General features: G+C 71.3%; 1 protein-coding gene across 2 annotated transcripts; it reads left to right on the top strand.

Annotated features, from left to right (window-relative positions):
* Window positions 1-3,012: 3,012 nt before the first annotated feature.
* SREBF1 (sterol regulatory element binding transcription factor 1) lies at window positions 3,013-15,161 on the top strand. 2 transcript variants are annotated; one of them, XM_067306324.1, is made up of 19 exons: window positions 3,013-3,353; window positions 7,789-8,172; window positions 8,307-8,482; window positions 8,566-8,694; window positions 8,789-9,007; window positions 9,206-9,320; window positions 9,435-9,646; window positions 9,734-9,938; window positions 11,329-11,513; window positions 12,101-12,347; window positions 12,436-12,602; window positions 12,692-12,860; window positions 12,967-13,075; window positions 13,179-13,288; window positions 13,429-13,561; window positions 13,732-13,894; window positions 14,245-14,430; window positions 14,509-14,620; window positions 14,894-15,161. In XM_067306324.1, exons 1-19 carry the CDS (start codon window positions 3,227-3,229, stop codon window positions 15,115-15,117), a joined length of 3,372 nt encoding a protein of 1,123 aa, XP_067162425.1. In that variant the 5' UTR covers window positions 3,013-3,226; the 3' UTR covers window positions 15,118-15,161. The 2 variants fall into 2 exon arrangements, with proteins under 2 accessions (XP_067162425.1, XP_067162424.1); XM_067306323.1 differs by having other exon boundaries at window positions 12,086-12,347.
* Window positions 15,162-17,338: the final 2,177 nt, after the last annotated feature.

Genomic DNA, 17,338 nt, shown 5'->3' with positions numbered 1-17,338 from the left:
CCAGAAACGTTCTGGTAGGTGCGTGTGCAGCTCAGAAAGGTGCGTAGCTACTGCCGCCCTGACAGAGCAGAAATCACACAAAAAGCACTAGGTCATACGTTTCCCAAACAGCAAGCGCCGCGCGCTGGAAAGGACGCCGGAACGGGTCTGCTGCCTTGCACGGCCAGGGACTGTGCCGCGCTGCACGTCACGAAGCGCGGTGCAGGCTGTGCCCGGCATGGGTGCCGTGGTCAACTTGAGACCTCGAGTTTGAATGCTGGTGCAGGTAGGAGGTGACCACACATGCAGTTGTCTTTTCCCTTCTACCCCGGGGCTAAGCCCTGAGCCGGGACAGCCCAGGATGCCCGAGTGCTGCAGTTCCTGGCTGTGTATTTACTAAAGCTGTAGCCCAGGAAGCAATAGTTGGCGGAGCAGACAGAGTTAGAGGTAGTGAAGGAGAGAAGAGGGTTTGAATCTGTTTGCAACACGTTAATGATTGATTAACTCTACACTCTGCCATAGCAAAACAAACACCAAAGCACGAGGGATGCCGAAGGCCGAGGCTGGGGAGCGTTAGCCCTCCCAGCAGGGCTGTTCTCAGCGCGGGGTTAAGGTGTGCTGGCAGGTGGTGAGCGTGCCGGGACTCAGAGCTGGCTGGGCACAGCATCCGCGAGAGCCGGCGCTGTCGGAGCGAGGGGGAGCCGCGTAGGATGGGGATGCTCCTTGCAGGTGTCTCGCAGCTGCACCAGGCACGTCCGCAAAGCTCCCAGCCCGTGGGCAGCCCCACGCGGGCAGCACGAGCCTGCCCGGCCTGCTCCGCGTCCAGCGCCGGCCGTCTCCGGGCCGGTTTGTTTTCCGCCTCTTCCCTGCGGTTTCCTCCCACCCTACGCTCAGGAAAAATGTCTCAGCAACTCCGAAACAACCACGTGGCCCCGCTGGCCGATCCCCGGAGGAGCGACATGATGTAATCGCGGGCGCTGAGCCGTGATGCAGGATCACTCCACTCCGGGCCGCGGCGCTTATTGGCTGCGGCGCGCTGGTTCTACAGGCGGGGTTTTCCCTGCCCCGCAACCCCGCTTCCCCCGGGGCGCCCCACCCCGCGTGGCATCCACTGGCCACCAAATCCATCCCTGCCCACGGCCCCACGGGCCGCGCTGCTTAACCCTTCCCCATCGTCCGGAGGACGTTAATTGTTTGCGTTGGTCCCCTGGACCGCAGCGAAGCACCGTGCGCGGGGCCCTGGGGCGTGTGTCCCCCCCCCCCAGCTCAGGGGGAGGGATGGGGACAGGGAAGGGACCCTGCACGGTCCTGCTCCGGCCGCCCCTCGCTCTCTGCCCGGCGCAAAAAGGAAGCCGTGTTGATGTGCGCGTGTGTTTTCTCCCCTCCCATGTCTCACGGGGGCAGGCAGCGCCGCAGGTCTTGCACGTGCGTTATTAAAGGCGTGTGACCCTCGTGTTCGCGCGAGGCTGCTTTAACGCTCCTCGCGGGGACGCGACGCCGTCCGTCGCCCCGGCCGTGGCCCTGGGACAGCCGGCTGCAAGCCCGTCCCGTCCTGCGGCGCGCTGCCCACAGTAAGTGCTTTTCCGCAAGGGAAGGGAAAGCTGCCGCCGCTGTCGTGGAGCCTCGCTGTTCCCCAGGGACCTTACAGGATGGGGGGCGAGCGCGCAGAGCCCCCGGCACAGCCCCGGCCGGGTTTGCCATCGCTGGCCTCGATGGCTCTCATTAGGTGCGTTTGCTCTGGGCGAGAGACGGTCAGAGCATCCGCAAGCGGCCGGCGTTGGGGTCCACACGGAGGTGAACTGGGACTCTCCGCCCTGCCCCTGTCCCCGCCACTGAGCGCGGGCTGATGTCCCCGCGCGAGGGAGCCGGGAGCGGGTGCGGGGAGACGCAGGCCGGGATGTGCACCGCAGCTCTGCTGAGAGCCACGTGCGCGTGCGGGGCGCTCTGTCCGTGGCCTCCCACGAGCTGCTCCAAGGCCCGTCCCGGGGGCGCTGCCCCCACTGAAGACCTGCAGCCTCCCCTCCAAAGGCTTGGCGCCTGGCGGGAGAGCTCGTTACGGTGCACCCAACTTTCACTAATTCACAGGGAGCTCTAGATTGTGTTTGGTGGTGCAGAAGAGGAGTGGGCAAACTTTTTTGCGAGGGGGGGGGGAGTTACAGTGCATTTTCTTTTCCCAAATTGTTCCTGGTGGTAACACGAGACACCCAGCTCTGCAGGGTCGGGCAGCTCCGGTTACCCCAATGTGAGACCCCCTGGCTGAGCCCCGGTACCTGCCGAGTGCCAGGAGACTGCGTGGGCTCGGCCGGGGCTCAGAGGGCAGCAATGGCCCTTTGGCGCCTGCTGCTTGTCCCTAACGGGGGCCACGGGGGCCTGCGCCACCCCGGCGGGGCTGCGGGGCAGGGCTGTGGTCAGGGGCTGGTGCAGGAGGTGCTCTGCAGCCGGGGTGCGGGGACGATCCCTCTGCACGGGGATGGGGGACAGACCGTGCAGCTGTCTTTCCAGGGAAGGCAGATGCTCCCAGCCCGTCTCCTGCCCCCGGGGAATTGCAGGAGCCTTGAGATGGGACGTGCTGGGCCAACCTCACCCTGGCGCGGGGCCGCTGAAAGGTGCGGGGGGGCTTCTGCAGGCTCTTCCCACTCTCCCCTGCCGAAGGCTGGTCCTCCAGCGCGCTTCCACGTGTCTCTCTCCCCCAAAGCGGGGCTAGGCGGTACTTAGTGCCCAGCCCCGGTACTTAGTGCCCAGCCCGAGCATTTGGGGGCTGCCGCGGGGGGTTGGGGGCTGCCGCGGGGGATGATGCCCAGCCCGCGGTTGGAGCCGTCTCGCTCGCTGCCGGGCTCCGGTGCCGGCTCCGGTGCTCGGGCGGGGACGGCGGTGCCCGGCGCGGTGCCCGCTGCCGCCGGGGCCGGGACCGGGGCCGGGGCCGGGGCCGGGGCCGGGCCGGGGCGGGCCGTGCTCCGCGGGGCGGGCCGAGGCGCCGGGCCCGCCTCCCCCCTCCCCTCGCCTCGCCTGCCCGGTAGCAGGTTTGGGCACGGTTCGCGGGAGCAACTTCGCGGTTAATCCCTCCTTTTTTTTTTTTTCCTCCCTCTCCCCCGTGCCAGAGCCGGCCATGGCGCAGGGGGCCGCGGGCGGGCGGCCCGGGCGGCCCCGTCTCTCCTAGAGCCGCAGCCGGAGGCAGCAGCAGCCCCGGCAGGAGCCACCGCCGCCGCCGCCGCTGCCGGGGCCGCCGGGGCCCGTGAGCGCAGCCGGGATGAGCGCCCTCGCCTTCGACGACGCGGCCCTGGACGGGCTGGCGCCGACCCTGGACGGGCTGGCGCCGTCCCTCGGGCTCGGCGGGGCCAGCGACATCGACACGGCGCTGCTCAGCGACATCGACGGTGCGTCCAGCCCCGCGGCGCCGCCGGCACCGGGAGCGGGGACGGGGCTCGGCCGGGAGCGGGGGCCGGGGCACAGCGGGGGGCCCGGCTCGGTGCACAGCCGCGGCTGGGCGCATGGCCGGGGACCGGGCTCGGGGCGTGGACGGGGGGGGACCGGGCAAGGTGCATAGCCGGGTCCCGGAGCGCGCCCGGACCGGGCTCGGTGCATGGCCGGGGCTCGGTGCATGGCCGGGGCTGGACTGACCGGGCTCGGTGCATGCCCGGGGACCGGGGCATGGCCGGAGGGGCCGGGCTCGGTGCATAACTGAGAGACGGCTCGGTGCCTGGCCGCGGTTGGGGGGGCCCGAGCTTGGGGGCCCCGGAGTCGGTGCAAAGCCGAGTTGACCGGGCTCAGCGTGTAACCGGGGGGCTCGGTACGTGGCCAGGGCTGGGGGGGCACCGGACTCGGTGCACGGCCGGAGCCCGGGGCTCCGTCCACGGCCGGGGGGTTCGGTGCATAGCCAGGGGGGACGGGGTTGGGTGCACAGCCGGAGCCGGGGGGGGCTGGGTGCACGGCCGGGCAGCGGGATCCACGGTGGGTGCGTGCATAGGGCGGAGGGGGGGGAGCAGCACAAAGCCCCCCCCCCGGGGCTGGGACACCCCCCCCCCCCGCCCCCTCGGTGCTGGGGCAGCCCCGGCGGGCCCCCCCCCAGCCGCAGCGCTGTGTCGCCTCTAGCCCCGCCCCGCCTGACGTCAGCCGCGGGGTTACTCCCGGTCATTCCCTCCAGGACGCCTGGGCTCCCCAGGCCGCCTGCCCCGTCGGGGGGGGGGGGGGCTATGGGGAGGAGGGGGGGGGTCTGGGCCGGAGGTGTGCGGGGAACCCCCCCGGGGGTGGTGGCGGGGCCGGGACCTCCCGACGGTGCGGTGGGGCCAAGGAGGGCTCGGGGGCTGCAGCCTCCCGGCCCGGCCCCCCTGCCCCAAACGGGCCCCCCAAGCCGGGCTTGCCCCGCATCCCCTGCCCCAAACGGGCCCCCCCTGAGGCCCGGCAGCGTCGGGTCCCCGCTGCAGAGGGCAGGTTGCTCCAAGCTCGCACCGTTGGGTAGAGCGACCCGCTTCCAGCCACCGAGGCCCCGGCTGCCTCACCGGTGGCTTTAGCGCAGGCTCGGAGTTGGCGTGACTTGAGGAAGAGCCGAGTTTCCCGGGCCGGAGCCCACCAGGGCCGCGGGCGGGGGTTCTCCGTGCACCCGCCGAGGCCGGGCGGCACGTGGTGCCATTCCCGGGCACGGCGCGTGGCTGCGGCTGGGAGGCAGCTCCGGGCGCGGAGGCAGAGCCGGGGGAGCTGGCCGTGGAGGCGGCGCGGAGCGGCTCGCGGGCAGCGTTAGCAGCGAGCAGCCCGGGAAAGCCCACGCCAGGAGCCCTCCCTGCCCTGGCAGCCAGGGCCGCGGTGACATCCCAGCGCAGGAAGCTGAACAAACTCGGATTCAGGTGGGAGTTAAGGGGTGAACTTTAACTTTGAGGATTGTTGGCCAGCACAGCGTCTTCCGAAGGGAAGTGGTAGATCCTGTCTTTCCGTGTCCATGCGTGACCCCGGCTCCCAGGTTTGGCTCGGGGAGGGAAGGACTTTGCCCGCCGGTTGCAGGTGGGTCGTGCTCCCGGAGGCACGCTGGAGCCCTCCCTGCCCTCGCTGGACCCAACCCGGGGGTGACCTGGCGCGCTGGGTCACGCCGTGCAGCCAGGAGGGATCACAACAACCCTCTTTTCTGGCTGCGAGGCCCGGGAGGGGTCGGGTAGAAAGCGGGTGCGATCGGCCGTTCGGGGCGCGGGTGTCCCGCGGCGGAGGCTTGCTCCCCTGCGTGGCCGCCAGCCGCAGCGGGAGGCCGGTGGGCGCCGTGGCCCTGCAGTGAGGCCTGGCCTTGCCCCCTCCGGAAGGGTGATTTTGCAGGTGGCAGGGATGTGCTATTCGTATGGAGGACTTTCCTGAGAATATCTGTAAAGGGCGGTTATATACCCTCCGTGTTTCGCATCCCGGCTTCGTGCTGCAGACGCAGTCCCAGAGGCTCTGCCTCGTGCTGAGCACCCCCGGGGGTCTGCGAAGCCGCAGCCGACCTGGGGGGCCTCCAGCCAAAGGGATTTTGCAAAGCTCCTTTGCAGCACCGCCGGCCGGGCCGCATCGCACGCGTGCCCCACGGTTGCGGTCGCGGGCCCGCTCCCCGTGGCCGTCTGCAGCGGGTCTCTGTGTGGCCGTGGGGCCTCCCTCATCCCTGGGAGCTGCCGCTGCCTTGGGATGTGCTCCGGCGCCCCGCTGCCACCGCCCGCCCCAGCGCACCCGGGACCGGCCGAGCCCCGAGGGCGCCCGGCTCTGCCCTGCGGTTTCCCACGCGTCCGAGCGCCGTCGGCCCGAAGCAGCGAGGCTCGGGGCAGAGGTCCCCGCGCTGGGCAGTGCCCGGGGACGGCCCTGCATGAGTGCCCAGAGCAGCTGCGCTGGGGAGGCAGCCAGGGTGGTGCGATATAAATATCCTGGCGGATGCCCTGTGCTCTGGAGAGCCGCTGAGGGCGGGAGGAAGAGGAGGGCCAGGACGGAGCGGGACGGGGTCCCGCCAGCGGCAGGGTGTGAGGTGGCCCACCGTCCGGCCACCCGCTTTGCTCGCCACCCGCTGCAGCTTCCTGCCGTGGCCCCGTGCAGCACCGAGACGCGCTGCTCCGGCGCGGGACCATGGGGATGCTCGGGGTCAGCTAAAGCAGGCAGCTGGGGCGCTGGGCTGGGTCCCCTGTCCGTGGGGGACACGCTGGGGGGGACACCGGTCCCCACGTGGGGTGTCAGGGCGGGTGAGAAGGGTGGTGGGCTCGGACCCCCCCCACGGGGCCAGCCAGGCTCCGGCCGCACTCGGATCTGGGGGGGATGCAGGGATGCGCCAGCTCGCCTCCGGCCGGTCGCATCCCGCTCCGGTGCCCGTGGGGCCGGGCTGGGGGCGCGCGGGGGGCTCTAGGCAGCAGCAGCGCGGAGCGGCACGTAGGTCGGTGCGCCGAGACGCCCCGCGGCCGGTTCCCGCTCCTCCCTGCCCTCCGGCACCGCTCGGCTGGACGGGCTCCAGCACGGGGCCCGCGGCCCGGCAGCGCAGCACCCTTGGCGGGCGCAAAGCGGGGGGAGAAGGGGGCGAGCGTGCTCGTTAGCTAACGAAGGGGTTAACGGAGCGTGACCTAGAGTAACCGCGGGCCGGGGTTACGGCGGGGTGCCCGCGAGTAACCCGGCGGCGGCGGCGGGCGCACCTTGGCGCTGCCGCGGGGCTGTCTGGGGGCGGCGGGCCGGGCGCGCGGGCGGCGATTGGCGGAGGCGCATCACCCCACGCCGGCCCCGCTCCAGCCTTGGCGCGGCCACGCCGGGGAGGGCCCGCGGGCGACGGCTCCGCTTGCGCGCCGCGCGCCGCCCTGCCACCAGCCCAGCTCGGGGTGCTGCGCCCGCCCGGGGCGCGCTGCCCGGACGTAGCCCCCCCGCTCTCCCTCCTCTTCCTCGCCCCGCGTCGTCCCGGGGCAGCCCCCCGGCCGGGTGGTGGTTAACCCTGCGCGTGCCCCGGGGGTGAGCCGGACACGTGTGCGTGTGGGGGGGGTCTGGCACGTCCCGAATGTGCCGCCCCTCTGCCCCAGCCCGTGGCCCCCCCCGGCCCCCGCGCCTGGCCCCCTGCCCTGCTATAGGGGACGTTTGGGGGCTGTCGGGGTCTCTAGTATGTAATGAATGATGGAGCTGCTGCAGCCTGGTCTCTCCCCGCCTCATCCTCGAACCCAGGCTGAGATCAGCCCTGAACAGCCACAGTCAGACCCCTGCGCCCCCGCTGCGAGCTCCGTGCCTCAGTTTCCCTGCTGGGGAGGACCAGGACACCACAGTTTCCCGGGATTTTGGGGACAGGTTTAAGGGGGTTAAGAGGGAGCGCGGTGCTGGGGAGCAGAGGGGCAGGGGAGGCCGACGTCCCGCCATGCGCACATCGCGGGGGCGTGCGGCCCCCCGGCACGGGGAGATGCTCGCGGTGGTGAGCGGCCGTCGCTGCCGGCCAGGCACCGCGGGAGCAGGTCCCCATGGGGCAGCCGTGGGTTTTGGGTGCTTCACATCACCCGCCGTCCTCCCCATCCCTGCTGGGGTCTGGAAGCCCCTAAAGTGGCAGGGACCCATGAGACCCTCCTGCCCCCCAGTTTGGGTGCTGCAGAGCATCTCTTGTGGGCGCCTGGTCCAGGGCAGTTGCAATTGCAATGGGGGAGGCTGATACCGCTTGCGGGTGCTCAGCTGGGGCTGAGCACCCCAGGCCTGGTGTCGGGGACCCTCTGCCGGAGGGGGAATTGTGGCTGGCGGCGAGGGTGCCGGGCCAGGAGACCCCTGGGTGTCGGGGGGACCCCGGCCAGGACCGGGGCCGGGGCGGATGCTCCGCAGGACCCCGGCCCTGACCGCGCCGGGGGGGCTCTTTTGCAGACATGCTCCAGCTGATCAACGCGCCCGACGGTGACTTCGCGGGGCTGTTCGACTCGCCGTTCGGCGCCCCCGACAGCGCCGCGCCGCCCGGCCTCCCGTCCGCCCCCGGCGCCCTTGGCACCTACCTGGGGCCCGGCAAGCCGCCCGCCGCCGGCATGTTCCCAGGACCGCCGGGGCTGGCCCCCTTCGCCCCGCCGCCCCCAGCCCCGCTGCTGCCGGCGCCCAGCCGCCCGCCGGCCCCGGGCGTCAAGGAGGAGCCCGCCGCCGTGTCCAGCAGCCAGCCCCAGCCCGGCGTCCTGCTGGCACCCAGCTTCGTCCCCGCGTCCCCCAGCCAGTTCAGCCCCCAGCCCTTGGTGGGCTACCAGCACCAGCACGGCTTCCCCGGTGAGGACGGGACGCCGGGGGGCTCGGGGAGGTGCCAGGCGTGGGGGTTTCCCCCCCCCCTCCGCCTCGCTGGGGTTTATTTAGGGGATGGGGACGGTGCCGTGCCCTGACGCCGCGCTCTGCTCCGCACGCAGCCGTGCAGCCCGGGGGGGCCGGGCCAGCGCTGCACAGCCCCCTGCCCGCCCCGCCGCCCGGCCAGCCCGTCGCCCTGCCCGGCCCCGTGCAGAGCGCGCCGCCCCCGCAGCTGCTGGCCCCCGCCGCCACCGCCCCCGCCGCCCAGCCCGTCTCGCCCCAGATCCAGCCAGTGCCGGTAAGCCGAGGGCCGGGGGAGGCGGGTGCCGGCGGTGCAATGGACCCCCCCCCAATCCCTGCTCACCCCCGCCGGTGCCCCAGGTCCTGCTGCAGCCCCACTTCATCAAGGCTGATTCCCTGGTGCTGACGGCTGTCAAGGCGGACGCCGGCGGCGCCAAGACCTCCATCGCCACCAGCGCCGGCGGGCAGACGGCCCCGCTGCAGGTGCCGGTAGGTCCCGCCGGGGTTGGGGGACGCGGGAAGCTGGGGTGCGGCAGAGCCCGGGACCCCCGCCGACACGGCGTCCCCATCCCCGTCCCCGCAGGCGCTGGTGAGCAGCGGGACCATCCTGGCCACGGTGCCGCTGGTGGTGGACGCCGACAAGCTGCCCATCAACCGGCTGGCGCCCAGCGGGAAGCCAGTGCTGGTGCAGAGCAAGGGGGAGAAGCGCACGGCGCACAACGCCATCGAGAAGCGCTACCGCTCCTCCATCAACGACAAGATCGTGGAGCTCAAGGACCTGGTGGTGGGCACGGAGGCCAAGGTGGGAGCCCCTGCCCGCCCGCCGCTCCGGCTGGGGACACCGGGCTGGGAGCCTGGTGCGGCACCTCCGGGTGCTTGTCCCGGGGAGGGTCCGGGCGTCACACGTGTCTCCAGGGTTGGAGATCGGGGCGGGCGAGGATGGAGCCCCCGGGGGAGATGCCGGGGCTGGGGCTGAGCTGTCTCTTCCCTCCGGCGGCAGCTGAACAAGTCGGCGATCCTGAGGAAGGCCATCGAGTACATCCGCTTCCTGCAGCAGAGCAACCAGAAGCTGAAGCAGGAGAACCTCGCCCTCAAGATGGCCATGCAGAAGAACAGTGAGTGCCGGGGCACAAGTGAAGTGAGCTGGGCAGGTCTCAGCCAGGTGGTGCACGGTGCGGGCTGCCTCGGCTGGAGATTCCCCCCCCCCTCAGCCCGCTCTGCTCCCCCAGAGTCCCTCAAGGAGCTGGTGGCCTCCTGCGGCGGCGGGGCCAAGGCGGAGGCGCCCATGGAGGTGGTGAAGGCGGAGGTGATGGAGATGCTGACGCCGCCGCCCTCGGACGTGGGCTCGCCGTCCCACAGCAGCCCCCTCTCGCTCAGCGGCAGCAGCAGCACCAGCAGCAGCGACTCGGAGCCCGACAGCCCCCTCTTCGAGGACACCAAGGTCGGTGGCACGGGGCTCCCCGGGGCTGCCGGCGGGCAGGCCGCTGGGCCCGCGGGGCTGATGGCGGCTCTGCCCACGTGCCCGCAGGTCAAGCAGGAGCGCCCGCCACCCTCGCCCGGCACCCAGGGCATGCTGGACCGCTCCCGCATGGCCCTCTGCGCCTTCGTCTTCCTCTGCCTCTCCTTCAACCCGCTGGCCTCCCTGCTCCGGGGCGCCGGCACCCCGGCCCCCGCGGAGAGCCCTGGCACCGCCGGCCCCGGCAGGAGCATCATGGCTGAGCCGGGCCCCAGGGGTGAGCACCAGCACGGGGTGGAGGCCATCGGGGTGAAGGCTGTTGGGATGGAGGTTGTCAGGGTGGGCGCAAGGTGGAGGACGTTGGGGTGAAGGCTATTGGGATGGAGGTTGTCAGGGTGGGTGCAGGGTGGAGGGCGTTGGGGTGAAGGCTGTTGGGATGGAGGTTGTCAGGGTGGGCGCAAGGTGGAGGGCGTTGGGGTGAAGGCTGTTGGGATGGAGGTTGTCAGGGTGGGTGCAGGGTGGAGGGCGTTGGGGTGAAGGCTGTTGGGATGGAGGTTGTCAGGGTGGGTGCAGGGTGGAGGGCGTTGGGGTGAAGGCTGTTGGGATGGAGGTTGTCAGGGTGGGCGCAAGGTGGAGGGCGTTGGGGTGAAGGCTGTTGGGATGGAGGTTGTCAGGGTGGGCGCAAGGTGGAGGGCGTTGGGGTGAAGGCTATTGGGATGGAGGTTGTCAGGGTGGGCGCAAGGTGGAGGGCGTTGGGGTGAAGGCTGTTGGGATGGAGGTTGTCAGGGTGGGCGCAAGGTGGAGGGCGTTGGGGTGAAGGCTGTTGGGATGGAGGTTGTCAGGGTGGGCGCAAGGTGGAGGGCGTTGGGGTGAAGGCTGTTGGGATGGAGGTTGTCAGGGTGGGCGCAAGGTGGAGGGCGTTGGGGTGAAGGCTGTTGGGATGGAGGTTGTCAGGGTGGGCGCAGGGTGGAGGGCGTTGGGGTGAAGGCTGTTGGGATGGAGGTTGTCAGGGTGGGCGCAAGGTGGAGGGCGTTGGGGTGAAGGCTGTTGGGATGGAGGTTGTCAGGGTGGGCGCAGGGTGGAGGGCGTTGGGGTGAAGGCTGTTGGGATGGAGGTTGTCAGGGTGGGCGCAAGGTGGAGGGCGTTGGGGTGAAGGCTGTTGGGATGGAGGTTGTCAGGGTGGGCGCAGGGTGGAGGGCGTTGGGGTGAAGGCTGTTGGGATGGAGGTTGTCAGGGTGGGCGCAAGGTGGAGGGCGTTGGGGTGGGTGCACAGGGAGGTTGTTGGGGCAGAGGCAGGCAGTGAGGGCAGGGTCTGGAGGCTGGTGGGTGGGCGTGGGGTGGAGGCTGTCAGGGCAGAGACTGTTGGGATAGAGGCTGTTGGGGGTGGGCATGGGGTGGAGGCCATGGTGGGGGTGGAGGCTGTCGGGGTGGAGGCTGTCAGGGTGGAGACCATTGGGATAAGCATGAGGTGGAGGTTGTTGGGGTGGAGGCCATGGCGGTGAAGGCCATGGGGGTGGAGGTCATGGGGGCGGAGGCCATGGGGATAGAGCCTGTTGGAGGTGGAAGCAATGGGGGCGAAGGCCATTGGGGGTGAGGGCCACCAGGGTGGAGGCCAGGCGGCCGTGGTGCCGTGCCGTGGCTGAGCCCCCGCTGGCCCCTGCGCCCAGAGGAGCCCTGGGGGTGGTCGCAGTGGCTCTGGCCCACCCTTGTCTTCTGGCTGCTGAACGTGGCGGTGGTGCTGGGCGCCGTGGTCCGGCTCTTCGTCTACGGCGAGCCCGTCACCCGCCCCCACTCGGAGCCCTCCGTGCTCTTCTGGAGGCACCGCCGCCAGGCTGACCTCGACCTTGCCCGGGTAAGCCCCGCCCCTGACTAGCATGGCCCCGCCCCTCCACCCAGCGTGGCCCCACCCCCTCCATCTGGCCTGGCCCCACCCACCACTTGGCCCTGCCCCATTTAATTGCTCTTAGCCCCACCCATATGTCCTGGCCGCACCCACCCCTACTACCCAGATTGGCCACACCCACCTGACCTAGCACCACCCCCTCTACTGAGATTAGCCACACCCATTTGTCCTGACCCCACCCCCTCTGGGACTAGCCACCTTGTTTGGCCCCACCCCCTTATTTCACTAGCCACACCCACTTGTCCTGGCCCCACCCCTTCCACCTGGATTAGCCCCACCCACCTGCCCCCCAATTTAGCCCTGCCCATTTTACCTCACCCCGCCCTCTTCACCCTGGCCCCACCCACACTTGGCCTGGCCCCACCCCCTTGAAGACCAGCCCTGCCCATCTGCCTCGGCCCCACCCCCTCAAGGATCAGCCCTGCCCAGCTCTCCTGCCCCGCCCCCTCCACGTGGCCCCGCCCCCTCCACGTGGCCCCGCCCCTGGCCTGCTGCCAGGGGGGTGACGGAGCCCCGCGCAGGGGGACTTTGCGCAGGCGTCGCAGCACCTGTGGACGGCGCTGCGGGCGCTGGGGCGGCCGCTGCCGGCCTCGCACGGCGACCTGGCCTGCAGCCTGCTCTGGAGCCTGCTGCGGCACCTGCTGCAGCGCCTCTGGGTGGGCCGCTGGCTGGCCGCCCGCGCCGGGGGGCTGCGCCGCGACCCGCCGCCCCGCGCCCACGTCCGCCAGAGCGCCCGCGACGCCGCCCTGGCCTACCACCGCCTCCACCAGCTGCACCTCACCGGTAGGCGCCGCCGGGGCCGCACGGGGCGGCGCGCGATGGGGGGTCCCGCCGCCGCCGCCGCCGCCCCCTGAGCCGCCTCCGCTCGCAGGCAAGCACGCCGGCGGGCACCTGCTGGCCGTCAACCTGGCGCTGAGCGCCGTCAACCTGGCCGAGTGCGCCGGCGACGCCGTCTCGGTGGCCACGCTGGCCGAGATCTACGTGGCGGCCGCCCTCCGCGTCAAGGCCAGCCTCCACCGCTGCTTCCACTTCCTGGCGGTGAGCGCGCGGCCTGCCCCCCACTCCCGCTCCCCACCCCGTTCCACCCTGCACGCGTCCCCGCCGCTGACCCCCCGCTCTGCCCGCAGCGCCCCTTCCTCTGCAGCGCCCGGCGCGTGGCCCTCTCGCACAGCGGCGCCGTGCCGCCCGCCATGCAGTGGCTCTGCCACCCCTTGGGCCACCGCTTCTTCGTGGACGGCGACTGGGTGGTCAAGGGAGCCCCCCGGGAGAGCGTCTACAGCTCCGCCGGCAACCCAGGTAGCGCCCCCCCCCAACCCCACCGCCGCCGCCGCCGCCGCCCCGGGGCTCGCCCCCCGCCCCGGCCGCGGCCGGCCCCCCCGTCACGGCCTCCCCTCCGCCCCAGTGGACCCCCTGGCGCAGGTGACCCAGCTCTTCCGCGAGCACCTCCTGGAGAAGGCGCTGTGCAGCGTGGCCGTGCCCGAGCCCCGCCGGCCCGCGGCCCACGGAGAGGGGTGAGTGCGCGGCGCGGGCTCCCGGCGTCCTCCGCCACGGCCGGGGGCTGGCGCCGCTCACGCTCCCCGTCCCTGTCCCCCCCCACCCTCCCGGTCTCGACAGGCAGTTCTCCGACGCCCTGGAGTACCTGCAGCTGCTCAACGGCTGCTCCGACGCCAGCGGCGCCCCCGGCCCCGTGCCCTCCATCAGCGCCGGCCTGGCGGCCGTCACAGGTGAGACCGGCACGGGGACGGGCGCACCACGGCACGGCCGTCCCCGTGGGGCAGCCCCCCACCCCCCACCCCGGGGGTGCCAGGCGCTGCATGGGGCCCGTGGGCGCCGCGCTCCCCTGTCCCTCCCTCCCGCCCGGCAGGCACCGACCCCGTGTCCAAGTGGTGGGCGGCCGTCATTGGCACAGTTATTCACTGGCTGCAGGGAGACGAAGAGGGGGCCGAGCGCCTCTACCCGCTGGTGGAGACCATGCCCCGCGCGCTGCAGAGCTCTGAGTGAGTCCTCGTCACACGCGGCCCTCCTTTTTTGGGGGGGGGGGGCCGATGGGGCCTCCGTCGGGTCGGTGGCGCCCCTGCTAACGCGCTCTGCGCACCGGGAGCTGGCTGTGGCTCTCGGGGCCCCGCCGTGACCGTCTCCAACACCCCCCCCCCCCCCCCCGGCGCAGGAAGCCCCTGCCCCGTGCAGCCCTGCACTCCTTCAAGGCCGTCCGGGCCATGCTGAGCAAGCAGGACGGCAGCCAGGCCAGCCTGAGCCAGTGCGAGAAAGCCAGCGGCTACCTGCGGGAGAGCCTGGACTTCAGCAGCCCTGCCAAGGCCACCATCGACAAGGTGAGGCGGGGGGTGGGGGTGTGCATGGAGGGGGTGCCGTGCCCCCAAACGCAGCCGGCTCCGGGGCGGCGCGCGCGGCCCTCGCGGCGGGCGTCCCCTGGCCCTCGCCGGGGTGCATTGTAGTTGCATTGCATGTGTCAGACGCGGAGTGCAATGCCCCTGCCATGCAGCCCGGCGGGGGGCCCAGTCCAGCACCGCCTGCCCGCGGGGGCCTCGCGGCGGCCCCCCCCCCCAGGGACGGCGGGGCCAGAGCCCGAGCCGGAGCCGGAGCCGGTGGCGGCTCTCGGGTGCCTCCGCCCGCCGCGGCGCCGCCGTGCCCGCTCACCGGAGCCCGTCTCTCGCCCCGTCAGGCGGCCCAGCTCCTCTTCTGCGACCTGCTCCTCGTCACCCGCACCAACCTGTGGCAGCAGCAGATGAGCGTCAGCCAGCAGCTCAGCTGCGTCTACCAGGCGTCCGCCCTCGAGCTCCGGGGCTTCCAGCAAGACCTCAGCAGCCTGCGGCGCCTGGCGCAGACCTTCCGGCCCGCCATGCGCAGGGTGAGCCGCCGGCCTCGCGCCCCTTGCAGGTCCCCTCTGCGCCGGGTGCCCCGGCCCTCACGGTCCCTCCCGTCCCAGGTGTTCCTGCACGAAGCCACCGCCAGACTCATGGCCCGGGCCAGCCCCACGCGGACCCACCAGCTGCTGGATCGCAGCCTGCGGAGGAGAGGGGTGCAGGGCAGCAAAACGGGTGAGTTAAGGGGTTGCCCGGGTGCATCCCTTGGGTGGTGCATCCCTTGGGGACACCTTGGTCCCCGCCGGCGCCACCCCAGCAGGACTGGGCGGCGCGGGGCTTCCTGCCCGCGGTTTGCTGCTGGCAGTTGGCATCCGCTCCGGGCTGGGCGGACGCAGCCTCATCGCGGCTCCGGAGCGCCTGGCCCTGCCCAAGGGACGGCGGGTGGCTTCCGCGTGCCCTTGGGGGCCGAGCGGTGCCCGCTGACGCCCGCTCTCTGCCCCCTCGCAGCCGGCGAGCCCGAGAGCCACCCGACGCCGCGGGAGCACGCCGAGGCCCTGCTGCTGGCCTGCTGCTACCTCCCTCCGAGCTTCCTGTCGGCGCCGGGCCAGCGCGTGGGCATGCTGGCCGAGGCCGCCCGCACCCTGGAGAAGCTGGGCGACAAACGGACACTGCACGATTGCCAGCAGATGATTATCAAGCTGGGCAGCGGCACCACGGTCACGTCCGGCTAGCGGGGGGGAGGCAGGCGCGCGCCCTCTTCCCCCCCCCCCCACCACCCCCCTTTCCCACCCCAGCTCCGCGCGCAGCTCCGGGGCACGGCCTGCAGCTGCCGGCCGGGATGGGGCCGGGAGGGCAGCGCTCGCTGGCCCCATGGCGCCGCGAGGGGTGGGCACGTAGCGGGGAGGTGCGTGCCTCGGTTTCCCCCGGGGGGGGGGGGGGAGACCCCTCTGCGGGCCGGCGTTAGGGAGCAGGCGGTTTTTGGGGGGACGGCGGAGCCGCGCGGCTGGGGCTGATGGAGAGGCAGGGCGACGTCCTCGCCCGCCGCCCCGAGTCGGTGAAGGGGCTCCCGGGGCCCACGGCACCCAGCCCCAAGGAGGCATCGCGGCCCCCCCCCCCACCTCCGTGGGGCAGGAGCACCCCTGCCCGCCCCAGGCACCCCATGGCTCTGTCCCCCACGCCTGGCCCTGTGCCCAGCCCTGGTGGGTGACGGCACATGGGGACCTCTAGTGACACCGTCACAGTATTGCATGGCACCAGGCTGCTCGTCCGGGGGGGTCCGTCATGCCCCATCCAGAGCCCCCGGCACAGGCTCGGCCCCGTCCTTGCCCCACTCCGTGGGGGCCAGGCCTGCTCCGGCGAGCCCTGCCCTCGCCCCCCCCCCCCCCCCCGGTGGCGTCCCCACTGCTGGGACGAGGGGACCGGGGCCACCTCGCCCTTGTCCCCGTTTCTGGGGAGCGGGAGGAGGTTTTGCCCCGCGGTGGCAGCTACGGGCCCTCCCAAGACGGTGCCCACGGTGGGTAAGGGGGGGGGGCCCCCGCAGCCTGTCCCTTCCCGACCCCCCCAGTCCGGAGATGCCACCCGCCTCCGGGGCCGAGCGTCAGCCCCAGGGAGGAGCGGGGATGGCAGGACGCCGCGGGGCCACACGCAGCAGCCCCGGGGGTGGCGCGGAGGGCCCGGGGTGCCCCGTCCCCTGGCTCGCCGTGGGGCCAGGCCCCGCAGCTGCGTGCCCCCCCCCCCCTTGTACATAGCCCCGTGTGCCCCCGCCCCGCCGCCCGCCTGGCCTTTTTAAACGGTATTTTCATAGTTGCAGAGTTTTGTACAGACAATTAAAGCCAATTATTTATACTGGTGTGTGCTGGACTGCAAGGCTGGGGGGGGGACGGGGGGGGGGACAGACCTGGGGATGTGCACGGAGCCCAGCTGGGGCACGGGGACCCCCCCGGCCTCGCTGCAGCAGCCCCCCAGGACCGGCCGGGCATCCCTGGCTGTGGGTCCTGCCCGTCCCCGTGCAGCGGTGTCCAGGGGAGGGATACCTGGGATGAAGGGGGGGGGGGGGGGAACAGGGGGAGAGGGATGCTGCAGGGCTCAGCACCCTCAGCTGGGGCGCCCGAATGCACCCTCCCTGCCCCAGGATGCAGGCAGGGGCCGGCGGTGCCCCCACGTCTCCGGTGCAGGGGTCTGTCCCGTCCCCCCCAGCGCCACGGCAGGGCGCCCGTTGGGCTGCGGGACGAAGGGCCCCGCGCCGGCCCCGCGCCCGCGGCAGAAACACAGGCCACGACCAGGGCGCCACGTACTTCCAAAACAATCGTTGTATCTTTATTGACGCTCTGAATGCAATGACCTGTTTTTTACTCTTAAGGAAAATAAACATCTTTTAGAAACAGCTTGTTACACACAATCTTCAGTGTGAAGCAATATACTAATAAGAACACTAGTCTTAACATTTACAGTCTTCATATATATTATATATATGTATATGTATACATATATATACACTATATAATGAGGCAATATATAATACACACGGTTTACCATTTTACAGTCATATGTACAAGATGTCACTAAAAATAGCCAGATTTCAGGCAGCACTGCCAGGGACACCGAGAGTTGTTTTTTTTTTTTTTTTTTAATAATTATTTTTATTATTCTTTCTTTCCTTTTTTTTTTTTCCTTTGTGTGTGTGGTTTTTTTTCGCTCCCGTGTCCGAGGCAAGCTGCTGAAACAACAGACATTTCTTGGCCAGCAAACCTGGAGGGCGAGGGCAGGGTGGGATGGGGGAGCGGAGGGGTGGCGGGGCGCAGGCGCGGGCCGGGCCGGGCAGGGCGAGCGGGCGCGGGGAGGCGATGCCGCGCATCGGGGCTGCGGATGCGGGATGCTTTGCAGGTGGCTCCCGTCCCCCCTTTCTAGGGCGGGATTTGGGGATGATTTGCCCCTCCGTGGGTGTTTGCAACG

Source organism: Apteryx mantelli, chromosome 16, assembly GCF_036417845.1.
Source record: "Apteryx mantelli isolate bAptMan1 chromosome 16, bAptMan1.hap1, whole genome shotgun sequence".
Lineage (NCBI taxonomy): Eukaryota > Metazoa > Chordata > Aves > Apterygiformes > Apterygidae > Apteryx > Apteryx mantelli.
Note: the sequence above shows the minus strand (reverse complement) of the source record. Positions and strands in the feature narration are given on the sequence as shown.